The following is a 14,260-nucleotide window of genomic DNA, read 5'->3' on the forward strand; positions in this document are numbered from 1 at the left end:
TTAATATACCTGAGCCTCAGTTTCTTAATCTAGAAAATGGACATGGTAATAGCTACTTGGTAGGATTGTTGTGAAGATCAGAAGTGCTTGCACATAGCAGGCAGTCAATAAATGGTAGCTGTTATTATAGATTAGGGACTTGTGGAGTGATGCCATAAAAAATAATGGAGGAGGAAGCTCCAAAAATTGGTTTTCTTCACCAGGATGACTGTTAAGCTAGCATGAACTGTCTGAAGCAATTATTTTGGAACTCTGGAGTCTAAGCAAACACTTGCAGCATCCAGGGGAGTGCTTAGTGAAGCAGAGGGTGATAAATTTCTGAGAATTTCAGTGTTTTGCACAGTGGCTACCATTTCCATCCCCTAGCCCTGTGGTGGGTAACTGTGGGTATGGTGGCCCATGATTCCTGGTGTGACTTTGCTTGTCTTTCAAAAATTGGGGTTGTATGTTTTTGTCACTGCTTTTTTTTTTTTTTTTTTTTGGGGTACACGGGCCTCTCACTGTTGTGGCCTCTCCCGTTGCGGAGCACAGGCTCCGGACGCGCAGGCTCAGCGGCCATGGCTCACGGGCCCAGCCGCTCTGCAGCATGTGGGATCTTCCCGGACCGGGGCACGAACCCGTATCCCCTACATCGACAGGCGGACTCTCAACCACTGCGCCACCAGGGAAGCCCTTTGTCACTGCTTTTCATTGCTGAGGGCCTGGCACAGAGGCTGGCCATTGTTTCAAACCCCACAGACTAGAACAGCTTCTCTGACATCTGCCAAGGGGATTAAAGAGACAAAACACACCCTTCCTGCCTTTTCTTATTGGATCCTGACATTTAAGGGAATCTCTGTTAGGTCACTGGATGACCATGGAGATGACAAAACAGAGACTTCAGTGATGATACACGACAAAGAATATAGTCTTTGCAAAAAATCGTTTGGAAAAGTCAGTAAATAAACTGGTGACTGCAGCCTTCATCAAGTAACAACAGCAATCCCTAGGGTGAGGAGAGAACCTGATATCTGTAGTTACCACATTACAATATTCAAGATGTCTAATTCTCAAAAAAAATTCCAAAGCATATAAAGAAATAGAAAATTATGGCCCATTCACAGGAAAAGAAAAAGAAATTGATAAAAGGCATCCCTGAGGAAGCCCAGACATTGGACTTACTAGACAAAGACTTTTTAAATTAACCGTTTTTAATATGCTCATAATGCTGAAGGAAACCATGGACAAATTAAAGAATAACAGGAGAACAATGTGTGAATAAGTGTGGAAGATCAGTAGAGAGATAGAAATTGTAAAAGTATTAATACAATAGCTGAAATAAAAATTCAGTGGAAGATTCAGTGACAGATTTGAGTAGGAGGAAGGAGTCAAACTTGAAGTTAGGGCAATTGAAATTACTCTGTCTGAGGACTAGAAAGAAAAAAGATGAAGAAAAATGAACAGTACCTAAGGGACCTATGAGACACCATCAAGTGTACCAACATATGCATTTTGGAAATCCCAGAAGAGAGTAAGAAAGGGGCAGAAAAAAATTATTTGAAGAAATAATGGCTGAGGAGAACTTCACAGTTATAGTTCTTACATTTACGTCTCTGATACACTTTGAGTTAATTTTTGTATATAGGGGGAGGAAGGGGTCCAACTTTTGCAAGTGGTTATCCAGTTGTCCCGTCACCATTTGTTGAGGAAACTGTTCTTTTCCTATTGGATGGACCCTGTTCTTCTTTTTCAAGATTGTTTTGCCTATTCAGGGTCCCTTGCAATTCCATATACCTTTGTGGATTGATTTTTCCATTCCTACAAAAAAGGCGATTAGGATTCTGGTAGGGATTGCATTGACTCTGTGGACCAGTTTGGGTAGTATTGACACCTTAATATTTAGTCTTCCAATCCATGAACACAGGATGTCCTGTTTACAGGCGTACCTTAGAGATATTGTGGGTTCAGTTCCAGACCACCACAATAAAGCAAATATCGCAATAAAGCAAGTCACATGAATTTTTTGGTTTCCCAGTGCATATAAAAGTTATGTTTACACTATACTGTAGTCTATTAAGTGTGCAATAGCATTATGTCTAAAAAAAACAATGTACATACCTTAATTAAAAGAAATGCTGTTGGAAAAATGGCGCCAATAGATTTGTTTGACCCAGGGTTGCCACAGCCTTCAATTTGTAAGAAATGAAATGTCTGTGAAGCACAGTAAAGTTAAGTGCAATAAAACGAGCTATGCCTGTATTTGTCTTTAATTTGTTTCAGCAGTATTTCGTAGTTTTCATTGTACGAGTTTTTTACTTCTTTGGTTAAATTTATTCCTAGGTATTTTATTTAGATGCTATTATAAATTGAATTACTTTCTTAATTTCCATTTTGGATTGTTCATTGCTGATGTATACACACGACTGATTTTTCTGTTTTTCTTGTAAACTGCAACTTTGCTGAATTTGCTTGTTAGCTCTAGTAGCTTTTTTATGGGTTCTATGGGATTTTCCATATAGAGAATCTTGTCATCTGTGAATAGACATAGTATACTTCTTCCTTTCCAATATGGATGCCTTTTATTTCTTTTTCTTGTGTCTGGCTAGAACTTCAGTACAGTATTGTGTAGCAATGGTGAAAAGTAGGCTTTCTTGCCATGTTCCTGATCTTAGGAAGAAAGCTTTCAGTCTTTCACCATTGAGTATTATGTTAGCTGTGGGTTTTTCATAAATGTCCTCTATCATGTTAAGGAAGTTCCTTTCAGTCCTAGCTTTCTGGGTTGTTTTTTGTTTGTTTGTTTGTTTGTTTTTAAATATCATGAAAGGGTATGGGATTTTGTCAAATGCCTTTTCTACATCAATTGAAATGATCTTGTGGTTTCATTTTGGTTTTTTCCTTTTTTCTATTAATGTGGTATATTATATTGATTGACTTATGTTGAACCACTTTGGATAAATCCCACTTTTTCAGCAAGCCAAGCCACTGCTTTTCCATCATGGGTGAGTTCTGAGTTAGGCTAAACAGAGGTGAGAGCCTCTAGTCAGACCTTCAGGTAGCCCCCAGACACGTTAAAGTAGACGGACACAATAATTTGCAATTTAGGTCTGCTCTCTCTGGAACTAGGTAACAGGGTCCCACAGTGGGAATTCAGGCTGATGTCTTCAAGGCTTCTGTTTTACAGGGGGAAGGGAGGCGACAAGGGTGAGGAATGCCACGAAGATTTCCCACTTTTTTTTTTTTTTTTTTGGCTGTGTTGGGTCTTCGTTGCTGTGCGCAGGCTTTCTCTGGTTGCGGCAAGCAGGGGCTACTCTTCGTTCAGTGCACGGGCTTCTCACTGCAGTGGCTTCTTGTTGCAGAGCAGGGGCTCTAGGCTCATGGGCTTCAGTAGTTGTGGTGCGCGGGCTCAGTAGTTGTGGCTCGTGGGCTCTAGAGCACAGGCTCGGTAGTTGTGGCACATGGGCTTAGTTGCTCCGTGGCATGTGGGATCTTCCTGGCCCAGGGATTGAACCCATGTCCCCTGCACTGGCAGGCTGATTCTTAACCACTACGCTACCAGGGAAGTTCCAAGATTTCCTACCATTTTTAAGTTGCCTTATTCTTGATTCAGTGTTCACATGGTTGCTGTAAAACTTTGCTTTCCAAGGCTCTGATGAAGTTGGTTCTGACAGTTTCTGCTTGTTTTTTTCAGCCTTTGTGTGGGGATAAGAGCTTGGAGCCGCCTACTCTGTCATTTTGCTAATTTCACTTTCTTCATTTGTTTTGATTCAAAAAAAAATTCCTTCTTTATTTCTTATTTCTCTTAAGACATTTTTTGTTATATTTAGTTACTTGTGTCCTTTTAATTTTATACTCATTCCTGAAATGATTTCCCTTTTTTTTCTATTTCTTTTTGAGTTCTTTCACCTTTCCCTGAGTTTTGTAATTGTGATTTATATTTCTTTTTCGTGCCTTGAGTTATTTTCTTAATGTCTTTTAACTTGTTCTGAAATAGTATAATTTTGATCTGTTCCCGAGGTTTGTCTGTCATTATGTGTAGGGAATGTTATTTTGCTCTTTATTATTATTTTTTTTAAATAACTGTATGGCATGGGACACTGATATTTTTCTGTTGCTCATTTTTATGTGTAATTTGTTTTCCTGAACTTACAGAAGGGGGTCATGATTCAGGATAAATTTTCTGATGTCACAGAGCTCCCTCTTCTGTTGTTTTTGTAAAATGTTTAAAAATACGATGGCTTCCTTTCCCCTTTTCTCCTTTTATCTGGGTCTTTTTCTTTCCTTGTCTCTATTGTCCCTGCCCTGATCAATTTTGGTTCCACACCCAACAGCTTTCCCACAGTGTGGAGCCCTATCCTTGAAGGCAGCTTTTGTTGGTAGGTTGGTTTTAAGAATTTATAAGACTCAGACTGCTCCAGCCTTTTTCAGGATCTACCTCATACTCACTTGTTAGTGGATTGGGCTGAACCTTTCCCATTTTCATCTTCTCTTCTCAAATTAGCTATCATATTGTCCAGTAAATATCTAGTGACTATTCTGAGGTTCTCAAGTCCCTCAAATCCTGCATTGTTTCCATATACACATCCTCCTGCACAGATGCTGATTTCATGAAGGTCTTGTGACTGTTGATGGTTTTCCCTGCTTGGATTTTGAGGTTCATATGGATAATTTGTCACCAATTTTTGTTGCAAACGTTGCCCATGGGATTTTGGTTTTGCTGTCTTAGTCACTTTTTTTGATTTTAGGTGGTGATTCAAGTAAGTTAAAAATCTATGATGTATGGAGTCTTGCCTGGTGGTCCAGTGGTTAAGACTCCACACTTCCACTGCAGGGGACAGAGGTTTGATCCCTGGTCAGGGAACTAAGATTCTGCATGCTGCATGGTGCAGGCCAAGAAAAAGAAAAAAAAAAAAAAATCTATGATGTAGTATCTGCCATCTAGAATCCAGAATCTACTCTGCATTCACATTTTTAAAACCCCCCTGTATGGACTTAGAATTTCTGGCCTCTGGCCTGTGGCACATGTCCTGGGTTTGTGTTTTGTTCTGAAGCTTTAATTCAAATGTTATTAATCTATTGGTGGTTGGATTTTTTTAATAATTACTATCATCATATCTGTGTGTGTGTGTGTGTGTGTATGTGTGTATGTATTTATTTATTGGCTGCATCGGGTCTTAGTTGAGGCATGTGGGATCTTCACTGAGGCATGTGGGATCTTTTGTTGCGGCTCACGGGCTTCTCTCTAGTTGTGACGTGTGGGTTTCTTTTTTTCTTCTCTCTCTAGTTGTGGTGCACAGGCTCCAGAGTGTGTGGGCTCTGTACTTTGCAGCATGGGCTCTCTCATTGAGGGTGCAAGCTCAGTAGTTGTGGCACACGGGCTTAGTTGCCCCACAGCATGTGGGATCTTAGTTCCCCGACCAGGGATCGAACCCGCGTCCCCTGCATTGGGAGGCGGATTCTTTACCACTGGACCACCAGGGAAATCCCTATTGGTGGTTGGATATTGCAAAAACGTGTCAACGTAGAAAAGCTAGAAAGAAGCAGTCTATCATTATAGTGGAAATGAAAGCATTTACAAATTGTAGCGAAGCTGAAAGTGATGCAAAATGTATTTGTTTATGGAGTGAAAGAGCAGAAAACTTTCTGAAGGCCAAAGAGCAAATTATGCAACCTGTAAAGTTCTGTGCCTGCGTCTTTGAAGGTAATCGTAATAAGCAAGAAACAAGGAAAAGTGACTGATGGGGTAAGGACAACCTTTCAGTTCAAGGATCACCATCAGTGCTTGATTTGGGGGAGCTTAACCTTCAGTCAGGGGAAGGCAGGGAGTTAATTGAAGATAAAGCCTGAAAACAGTGAAAGTTGAACTTTGGCCACGAGCTCCAGGGGATTTTATAAATTCTGGGCTCCTTACACATCTGCTCAACATCAAAGTGAATGCCCATTGGCTAATACAAACACCAGAGATGCTTGGGCATTCCTTAGGCTACTAGGAAATAAAGATAGTTAAAGCTTCAACAAGATTTGTTTTTTAGAGTAGTTAAAAATTTTCTCTTTTGGAACTTCCCTGGTGGCACAGTGGTTAAGAATCCGCCAGCCAGTGCAGGGGACACAGGTTTGATCCCTGGTCCGGGAAGATCCCACATGCCACGGAGCAACTATGCCCGTACGCCACAACTACTGAGCCTGCGCTCTAGAGCCCGAGAGCCACAACTACTGAGCCCATGTGCCACAACTAGTGAAGCCATGCACCTAGAGCCCATGCTTCACAACAAGAGAAACCACAGCAATGAGAATCCCACGCACCGCAACGAAGAGTAGCCCCTGCTCGCAGCAACTAGAGAAAGCCCACGCGCAGCAATGAAGACCCAATGCAGCCAAAAATAAATAAATAAGCCTGATAGAAAAAGGTGTATCAGCATAGAGGAGAAAGATATTTCTGGTTTGAAAGTGACAAAGGACCAACTGACATACCTGCTACGGGAAATGCATCCAGGGACTGTAAGCACAGTCACTTCCCAGTGCCTTGCAAATAAGTTGACTTATTTATTATACCTATCTAACCTGATAGTAAATAGAATAGCTTCTGTACAATGTAGACTGAATAGTGGCAGATTGTTTCATAGAAGGTGCAGAAACATTATTTTTAATAACAGTTTTTCGAAACACCAAGGGCAGAAGGTTAAATCAGTGAAAATATTTCTGCAGGGAAGTAAACAATTGCAGTCTAGCTATACTCAAGTGTGGCGGCTCAGGGGCATGAGTGGAGGTTAGTGTGGCTGAGAGGGATAAGGGAGGAAAATAGTGTGAGTTAATGAGTTTGGAGAGGGAACCAGGAGCCATATCATGTGGGGCTTTATTGGCTGTAATGGTAAGAACTTTGGACTTTCTTCCAAGGTGTTTGGAAGCCATTAGCTGGTTGAGAGCAGAGGATCAATGAGCAACTAACGTAAATGGTATGTTCAAGCTAAATGAAGGCCAAAGATACCATGGTGTGCTTTGGACATAATATAGACATGTTAGAATGAAAAGAACATGGGTTAATATTGATTAAAAATTTTTTTAATTTGAAAATTTATGGTTTTAGAGTTAAGAGCTACAAACATGAGGTGTTGAGATATATGTGTGTGTGTGTGTGTATACACATAGAAAAGCACACACACATTTTTGTTTTTCAAACAAAGTTTTCTAAACAGTACTGAACCTCATTTCATATGTTCTTACTTTTGTTCTCTTAATTTTTTTTTTTTTAAACCACTAGTAACAGCCCACTAAATTGACTTAGTAACACACTAATGGATCAGAATTTGAAGTTTGGAAACCCCTGTAAATCTATAATCCCCTTATTTGGCTTGCCAAGGCACATATAACTGAAAATGACCAAAGCAGAATTCAGATATTGCCACATTTCCCAAGAATATATTAAAATTAAAAAACAAACTCGTTTATACAGTGCAACAGTAGGTTCCAGTGTAGAAAAAATCTTGAGGATAATTGTTCCTACTTGAGCATATTGCCTGTGCTTATCTCCCTGGTGTGAAATATTAAGGCCTCTAAGTTTCAAATGGACTTGTAAAATATCAACACAATTTTCTTTATTAATGGTCTGTAATTAACTATATAAACTGCTAGCGAAAGTAACAGTTGGTCTCTTTTTGAATTATAAACAGAGACTAAGTCATTTATAGACAGCTTGGTGGCCTTTAAATTGTCACCTAGGAATTAATGAAAAGAAATGTCATTTTCGTATCTTCTGCAAATTGCTTATTCTTCTGTTGTGTTTCATTTTGGAAGAGGGTTTTTGGAAGGAGTGAAGGATAAATGAAACATAAAGGTCAGTGTGAAGTAATGGGGGAAAAATGTCCCTTTTAATTCTATGATATAAATCCCTGCTTCTGTATTCCATAGCTCTGTGACTTTGGAAAGATACTTGCCTGTGCCCCACTTTTCTCACTTATAAATGGAAATAATATCTATAACATAGCTTTAATGTTAAGGTTAAATAAGGACCTGGTGGTGCAACATGTATTTTAATAAATATTAGTTTTCTTCTTTCCTTTCTTCCTTAGGAAGGCATTCAGTGAAAATGTGTTGCTAGAATAAGCAGGGCTGGAGAGTGTAGAAAGATGCAAAAAGAAAGGTACATCTTTTTTTATTGGTTGTTCTCTTCCTAGTAAGTCTATTGTGTGTGATCCCAGTTGTTCCTAATTTCTCTTGGAATAGGTAGGTGATAAATAGGTAGGCTTCCTGTGCCTCCTGCTGTCCCTTCCCTTGTTAAAGAAGGAAGATTACCCAAGTGATGAAAGGCAAGTTTGGGGGGGCCAGGAAGTGGTACCTTCATAGTTGATTCCAGTATTTTAGTTTCTAGTGTCTCCAAAATGTTTATCACAAAGAGTTTACTGAAGTGTTGGGCCTGGTACCACGTATGTTAGTTAACTGATAGCAATTAATATAGGTGTTACCTAATACCAATTGTCCTTGCCTTTGGAATAAACAGCACTTCCTTTGACTTAACCCAGAAATCCTAGGAGCAAAGTTACAAAGTCAGAGTGAGATGGAAAGATAAAATTAGAGTTTTGTGTAGCTGGCTTAAAAAAAAGAAAATAACAGCTTTATTGAGATATAATTTATACCATAAAATTCAGTCTTTTAAAATGAACAATTCATTGGTTTTTAGTATATTCACAGAGTTATGCAACCATCACCACTATCTAATTTTAGAACCTTTTAATCACCCCAAAAGGAAATCTTATACCCATTAGCACTTATTCACCCCATCCCACCGTCTGTCCCAGCACCTCAGCCCCTTGCAACCACTAATGTGCTTTTTATCTCTATGGATTTTATTCTGGATATTTCATATAAATGGAATTACATAATAAATGTCTTTTGTGACTGACTTCTTTTACTTAGCATCAGGTTTTAAAAGTTCATCCATGTTATAGCTTGAATCAGTACTTCATTCCTTTTTATTGCAAAATAATATAATTCATGTGGATATACTATGTTTTGTTAACCCGTTCATCAGATGATGGGCATTTGGGTTGTTTCCATTTTTTGGCTATAAGGAATAATGCTGCTATGAACATTCGTGTACAAGTTTTAGTGAAGACATATGTTTTCAGTTCTCTTCAGTATATACCTCAGAGTAGAATTGCAGGGTCATATGCTAACTTTTTGTTTAACATTTTGAGGACCTTGTAAACTGTTTTCTGAAGTGATATACCATTTTGTCCAGCTGGATTTTAAATCACCCAGTTTCAGGGTTCTAATTTCATATGTAATGAAGGAGAATCTTAGCTGAAATAAGTGGTTTGAATTGATAGGGAAAAAAATCTACCTGCAGTAGTTTGCAAAGTTGGAAGTATTGATAACTATTTTTTAAAAGTAGGTTTGGAATTATTACTACTAATGTTTGGCTCTTTTTTTAAATTTTATTTTTGCAGTTTTATCTCCAAGACACTAAAAGTAGTAATGGTACCTTTATAAATAGTCAGAGATTGAGTCGAGGCTCTGAAGAAAGTCCACCATGTGAAATTCTTTCCGGTGACATTATCCAGTTTGGGGTAGATGTGACGGAGAACACACGGAAAGGTACGGGTATGGATCGATTTTTCCTATTATTTGTCTTGTTTGTTTAATTTTTTATTCTATTGTTTAATGTTACAAAACATTTCATGCTTGCAAAAGCAATTTAAGTACAACATTTTATGCAGTGAAAAGTTGAGTCTCTCACTTTCCCTATCGTTTTTCTAAAATTTTAAATTATAAAATGTTATATAATTTATATTCTTTATCACAGTATGAAAACACAGGGCACTGCTGTGTCAGTTAGAAAACAGTTGGCTGTGGTGATGCTATACTCAACCAATAGGAGCTTAAACCATAAGGATATTTCTTGTTAACTTATTAACAACAAGCCTGGAGGTAGGTAGGTCCAGACTGTTCACTTGGCTCAGTGATGTTATTAGGAATCCAGAGGGTCTTACTGTCCTCCCATTCTGTTATCCCTTACGTGTTGGTTTTTTACGCTTTTGCTTGTTGCCTCATGGTCTAAGGGTGATGGCTGCAGCCCCAGGCTTTATTTTCCTCACACCAGTGTCCTAGGCAAAAAAGATAAGGTGGGGGCAAAATGCCTTTTTGTGTGGCTCTCTTTTCATGTTTGAAAGAATAATCTTTCATAGACTCCTTCCAGCAGATTCTTTCTTTTGTGTCACTGGCTGCATGGGTAGGTCACATACATACCTTTAACTGTAGCTACAAAGGAGCCTGGGAAGGAAGTTACTTGGCAAAGGGAAGCAGGAGATCCGTGACTGGCATAGATCAATTATGATTTGTCCCTTTTGGTTGTGTCTTCATTGTTGCCCCAAACAAAATCAGAATTCTGTAGGCAGCTACCACGAATATAAAATTTCATGTCTCAAGTATTTGAAACTAGGCTTTCTCTAGCTAAATAAATTTAGATTAATTTTACAATTCTGAGGCTTTTTGGCCCTACCTAGTTCACTGTTTACTTTATGACCCAAAAATTATATGGCTGAATCATAAAACTAAATAAATAGGAACCAAAAGTATGCAGTCCCACTGTCTCAGTTTAGTATAGACAGTGGAACCGATTGGCAAGTTTCTGCTTTTGTTTCTCTGAGCACACTCTGATCTGATAATACCCTAAGTCATTAGTCTCTGGCATTTTGCACAGTAGATATGGGAATCCAGGGGGTACTGGTGATGATAGTGTGTGTGTGTACACGTGCATATACGTTTACATACTGCAACTGCAGTATTATTTTTGCTGGGTTTTGTTGGCCTCCTCAGAGTGTTAGGTTTTTTGTTTGCTTGTTTGTTTTTTTAAGGTGTTAGGTTTTGAAATTTGGATGTGTGTAGGGCCAACGTCTTAGGAATTTTCATTTACAATTTAAAATAGAAGGGACAGTTTGTATTTTGATGCAAAATATTGAGTGCTCCTTACTAAGAGCTCAACTTATGTATAAACATACTGAGAACAGCTGCAGTGGACACTCTGATATCTGCTGTTGCCACATCACACCTCCTCTGCTAGCAAGTCATTCAGCAAACATTTACAGAACCCCAGCTGTGAGAAGCCCACAGAGAAGACAGAATTCGATTACGCTGTCTTTCTCTCCAAGGAATATCTATTTTCTTGGCTTGCATTTCTCAAAGAGAATTAAAAGGTGTTAATTGATAGAAGAATGAAGTAATCAAATACGTTTAGGAATGCTTAGTTAACTAAAGATAGTCAGGACTTCTCCGACCTTATAACATGCTAACATATATGCAGATCTTCAAGGGGGTGACTGTTATAAGATGTAGGTAAGTTCCAAACTCCTTCCCTCTCTTCTTCCCCATCTAGCTGTGGGGGCCACTTTAGAAAATGCTGTAGAAAGCTAAGAGGACAACTCTGAGATTCAGGGTTACTATTAGTACAATATTATTTTGACAACATAGATTCTTGCAGGCTTCTTTGAAAATTTATCTTTTATGCCAACTTTAAGGAAAGTAAAGAAAAATTTCTTCATCATTTAAAATGTTGTTTCTTTTGGTATTTATTGCCTTCAAAAAGTTGACTTATAGTATGCATGGCCTCTTGGGATACAGCTGTGTCACGAGTTGAGTGTTACTGTTTAAACATATGCTTTAAAAAATAAAAAAAAGATGCTCTATGCTAAACAGTATTATGATAAGCTTTATATCACTTGGAAAATCCTACTGAAATTGTACAACACTACTGGATAACCCCTGGATCAAAGAAGACATCAAAAAGGGAATTTCAAACTATGTGGAAAGGAAAGGAGACTTTCATACCAAAATACAGTAAATCCTTTACTCAGATAAAAATTAATAATCTTAAATATTTTCCGTGTTAAAGAAGAAAGACAAACAATGAAGGAACTTGGCACTTAGAAGAAATTAGAAAAAGAACAACAAGAAAAAGAAGTTGGGAAGAAGAAATAAAAAAGCAGAAATTAATGAAGTGAACAAAAAACTCTGAAAGGGATTAAACAAACCCAAAGGCTGGATCTTTAAAACAAAACAGTAAAATAAAATAGGTAATTAATAAGCCTTGATTCCTTTATTAGGTTAAAAAATATAAGGAATGAAAAAGGAGATATAAACACAGATATGGGATATACCAAAAGAATTATTAGAGACTGTTACATGCGAAACTATGGCAAAGAAAAAAAAAAAAAACTAGAGTAAATTAATGTTTTCCTGGCAAAATTATCCCAAGATGTAGGAAACTTTTAAGTTGATTTCTTTAAAAGAGACTAAAAAATGTTATTAAAGATTGACCAGAAATGGGCATTCACAGCCGAATTTGGTCTTACTAAAGAACATAAATCCAATGTTGTTTAAATACTCCAACATAGGTGAAGGTGGGAAGCTCTCAAAATCCTTTGAAGAAGCCAGCAGCCTGTCATTAGTGCCAAAGTCTGATACAGATAAAGTACAAAGAAGAAAATTGTAACTAATTTCATTTGTGACAGTAGATAAAAAAATCCTGATTAGGGTATTAATAAATTAAATTCAGAAATGAAACTATGTGAGTCTATTTTTGTTTTGTAAATACGTTCATTTACATCATTTTTTTAAGATTCCACAAATAAGTGATATCATATGATATTTGTCTTTCTCTATCTGACTTACTTCACTTAGTATAATAATCTCTAGGTCCATCCATGTTGCTGCAAATAGCATGATTTCATTCTTTTTTATGGCTGAGTAGTATTACATCATCTATATAAAACACATCTTCTTTATCCATTCATCTGTCTATGTCTATCTGTCTGTGGACATTTAGGTTGCTTCCATGTGTTAGCTGTCGTAAATAGTGCTTCTATGAACACTGGGGTGCACATATCTTTTTGAATTATGTTTTTCTCTGGATACATGCTCAGGAGTGGGATTGCAGGGTCATATGGTAACTCCATTTTTAGTTTTTTAAGGAACCTCCGTACTGTTCTCCATAGTAGCTGCACCAATTTACATTCCCACCAACAGTATAGGAGGGCTCCCTTTTCTCTACACCCTCTCCACCAATTATTATTTGTAGACTTTATAATGATGACCATTCTGACCCACGGGAGGTGGTATCTCATTGTAGTTTTGATTTGCACTTCTCTAATAATTAGCGATGTTGAGATCTTTTCATGTGGCTATTGGCCATCTGTATGTCTTCTTTGGAGAAATGTCTGTTTAGGTCTTGGGCCCATTTTTTTGATTGGGTTGTTTTTTTTCTGTTATTGAATTGTATGAGCTCTTTGGATATTTTGGAAATTAAGCCCTTGTTGGTAGCATCATTAGCAAATATTTTCTCCCAGTCTGTAGGTTGTCTTTTCATTTTGTTTATGGTTTCCTTTGCTGTGCAAAAGCTTATAAATTTAATTAGGCCCCATTTGTTTATTTTTGTTTATATTTCCATAACTCTAGGAGACAGATGCTCTATAGTGCTTTTGAATACATTTATAATAAGAGTATCAAATTAGATACTTGAAATGATAAAAACTAGTTTGTCGGGATCTGTGAAAGGATTTTTTTGCATCATTGTGCATAGTACAAAAAACAATGGAAGGATAATTTTTATATTTCCCTTCATGCAGGTATTAAAAAGAATACATTAGTATTATATGAATTGCAGGGATTTCTGTAAGATATATTGTTGAGTGAGGAAAGAATTACTTTAGTAATTTCATTATTTTTAAAAAGTATCATCAATCTCTATAAATGTACATTTATATGCATGTGTTTTTGTATGATTTTATGAACATGGGAAAACATGGAAGAATGCATACATACTAGTCATTAATGTGAGTCTTCCTGGAGTTTGATTGGAGAGGAGGAGTAAAGGAGAAGTGGGAGCCAAATTAAAAAGGGCAAGAGTAGCAAAACTGAAATAAAACCCCTCTAGGATATATGACATTTATGTATTTGTATAAAATAATATATGTGTAAAAGGAAATTTTAAAAATATATATATAATATATAAAAGTGTTTTTATATTTGTGTGTATGTATGTATAAATCAGGATTTTTGTTAAAAATGTGATGAGTCTGAGGTCATTGAACATATCAGTTCATATTAGTGTGTCTTCTTTTCCGAGCTCTCCAAAACAAGCTGATTTTGATGTTTGGCTTTCCACACAGTGTGGCTTCAGGGAAAAGACTCATTGGTTAGCACTTTAGTGATACCCTGCCCTATAGATATAAAATGTTATTGTAAACAAATAGGATGACTTTCTTATATATATATATATATATATATATATATA

At 37.3% G+C, this 14,260-nt stretch overlaps 1 protein-coding gene across 29 annotated transcripts in view; it reads left to right on the forward strand.

Annotated features, from left to right (window-relative positions):
* Positions 1 to 14,260, forward strand: part of SLMAP (sarcolemma associated protein) — a gene marked incomplete at its 5' end in the record, with an annotated part of 147,717 nt that overhangs the window by 51,213 nt on the left and 82,244 nt on the right. For 15 of the 29 annotated variants that reach the window (XM_082663920.1, XM_082663937.1, XM_082663935.1 and 12 more), the window contains one exon: positions 9,420 to 9,567. In XM_082663920.1, coding sequence (XP_082520046.1) covers positions 9,420 to 9,567 — 148 coding nt within the window. Of the gene's footprint in view, positions 1 to 9,419; positions 9,574 to 14,260 lie in introns of all 29 variants that reach the window. The other 14 variants (XM_082663931.1, XM_082663909.1, XM_082663916.1 and 11 more) reach the window with 1 other exon arrangement.

Source organism: Grampus griseus, assembly GCF_964374135.1.
Source record: "Grampus griseus genome assembly, chromosome: 10".
Taxonomy (NCBI): Eukaryota; Metazoa; Chordata; class Mammalia; order Artiodactyla; family Delphinidae; genus Grampus; species Grampus griseus.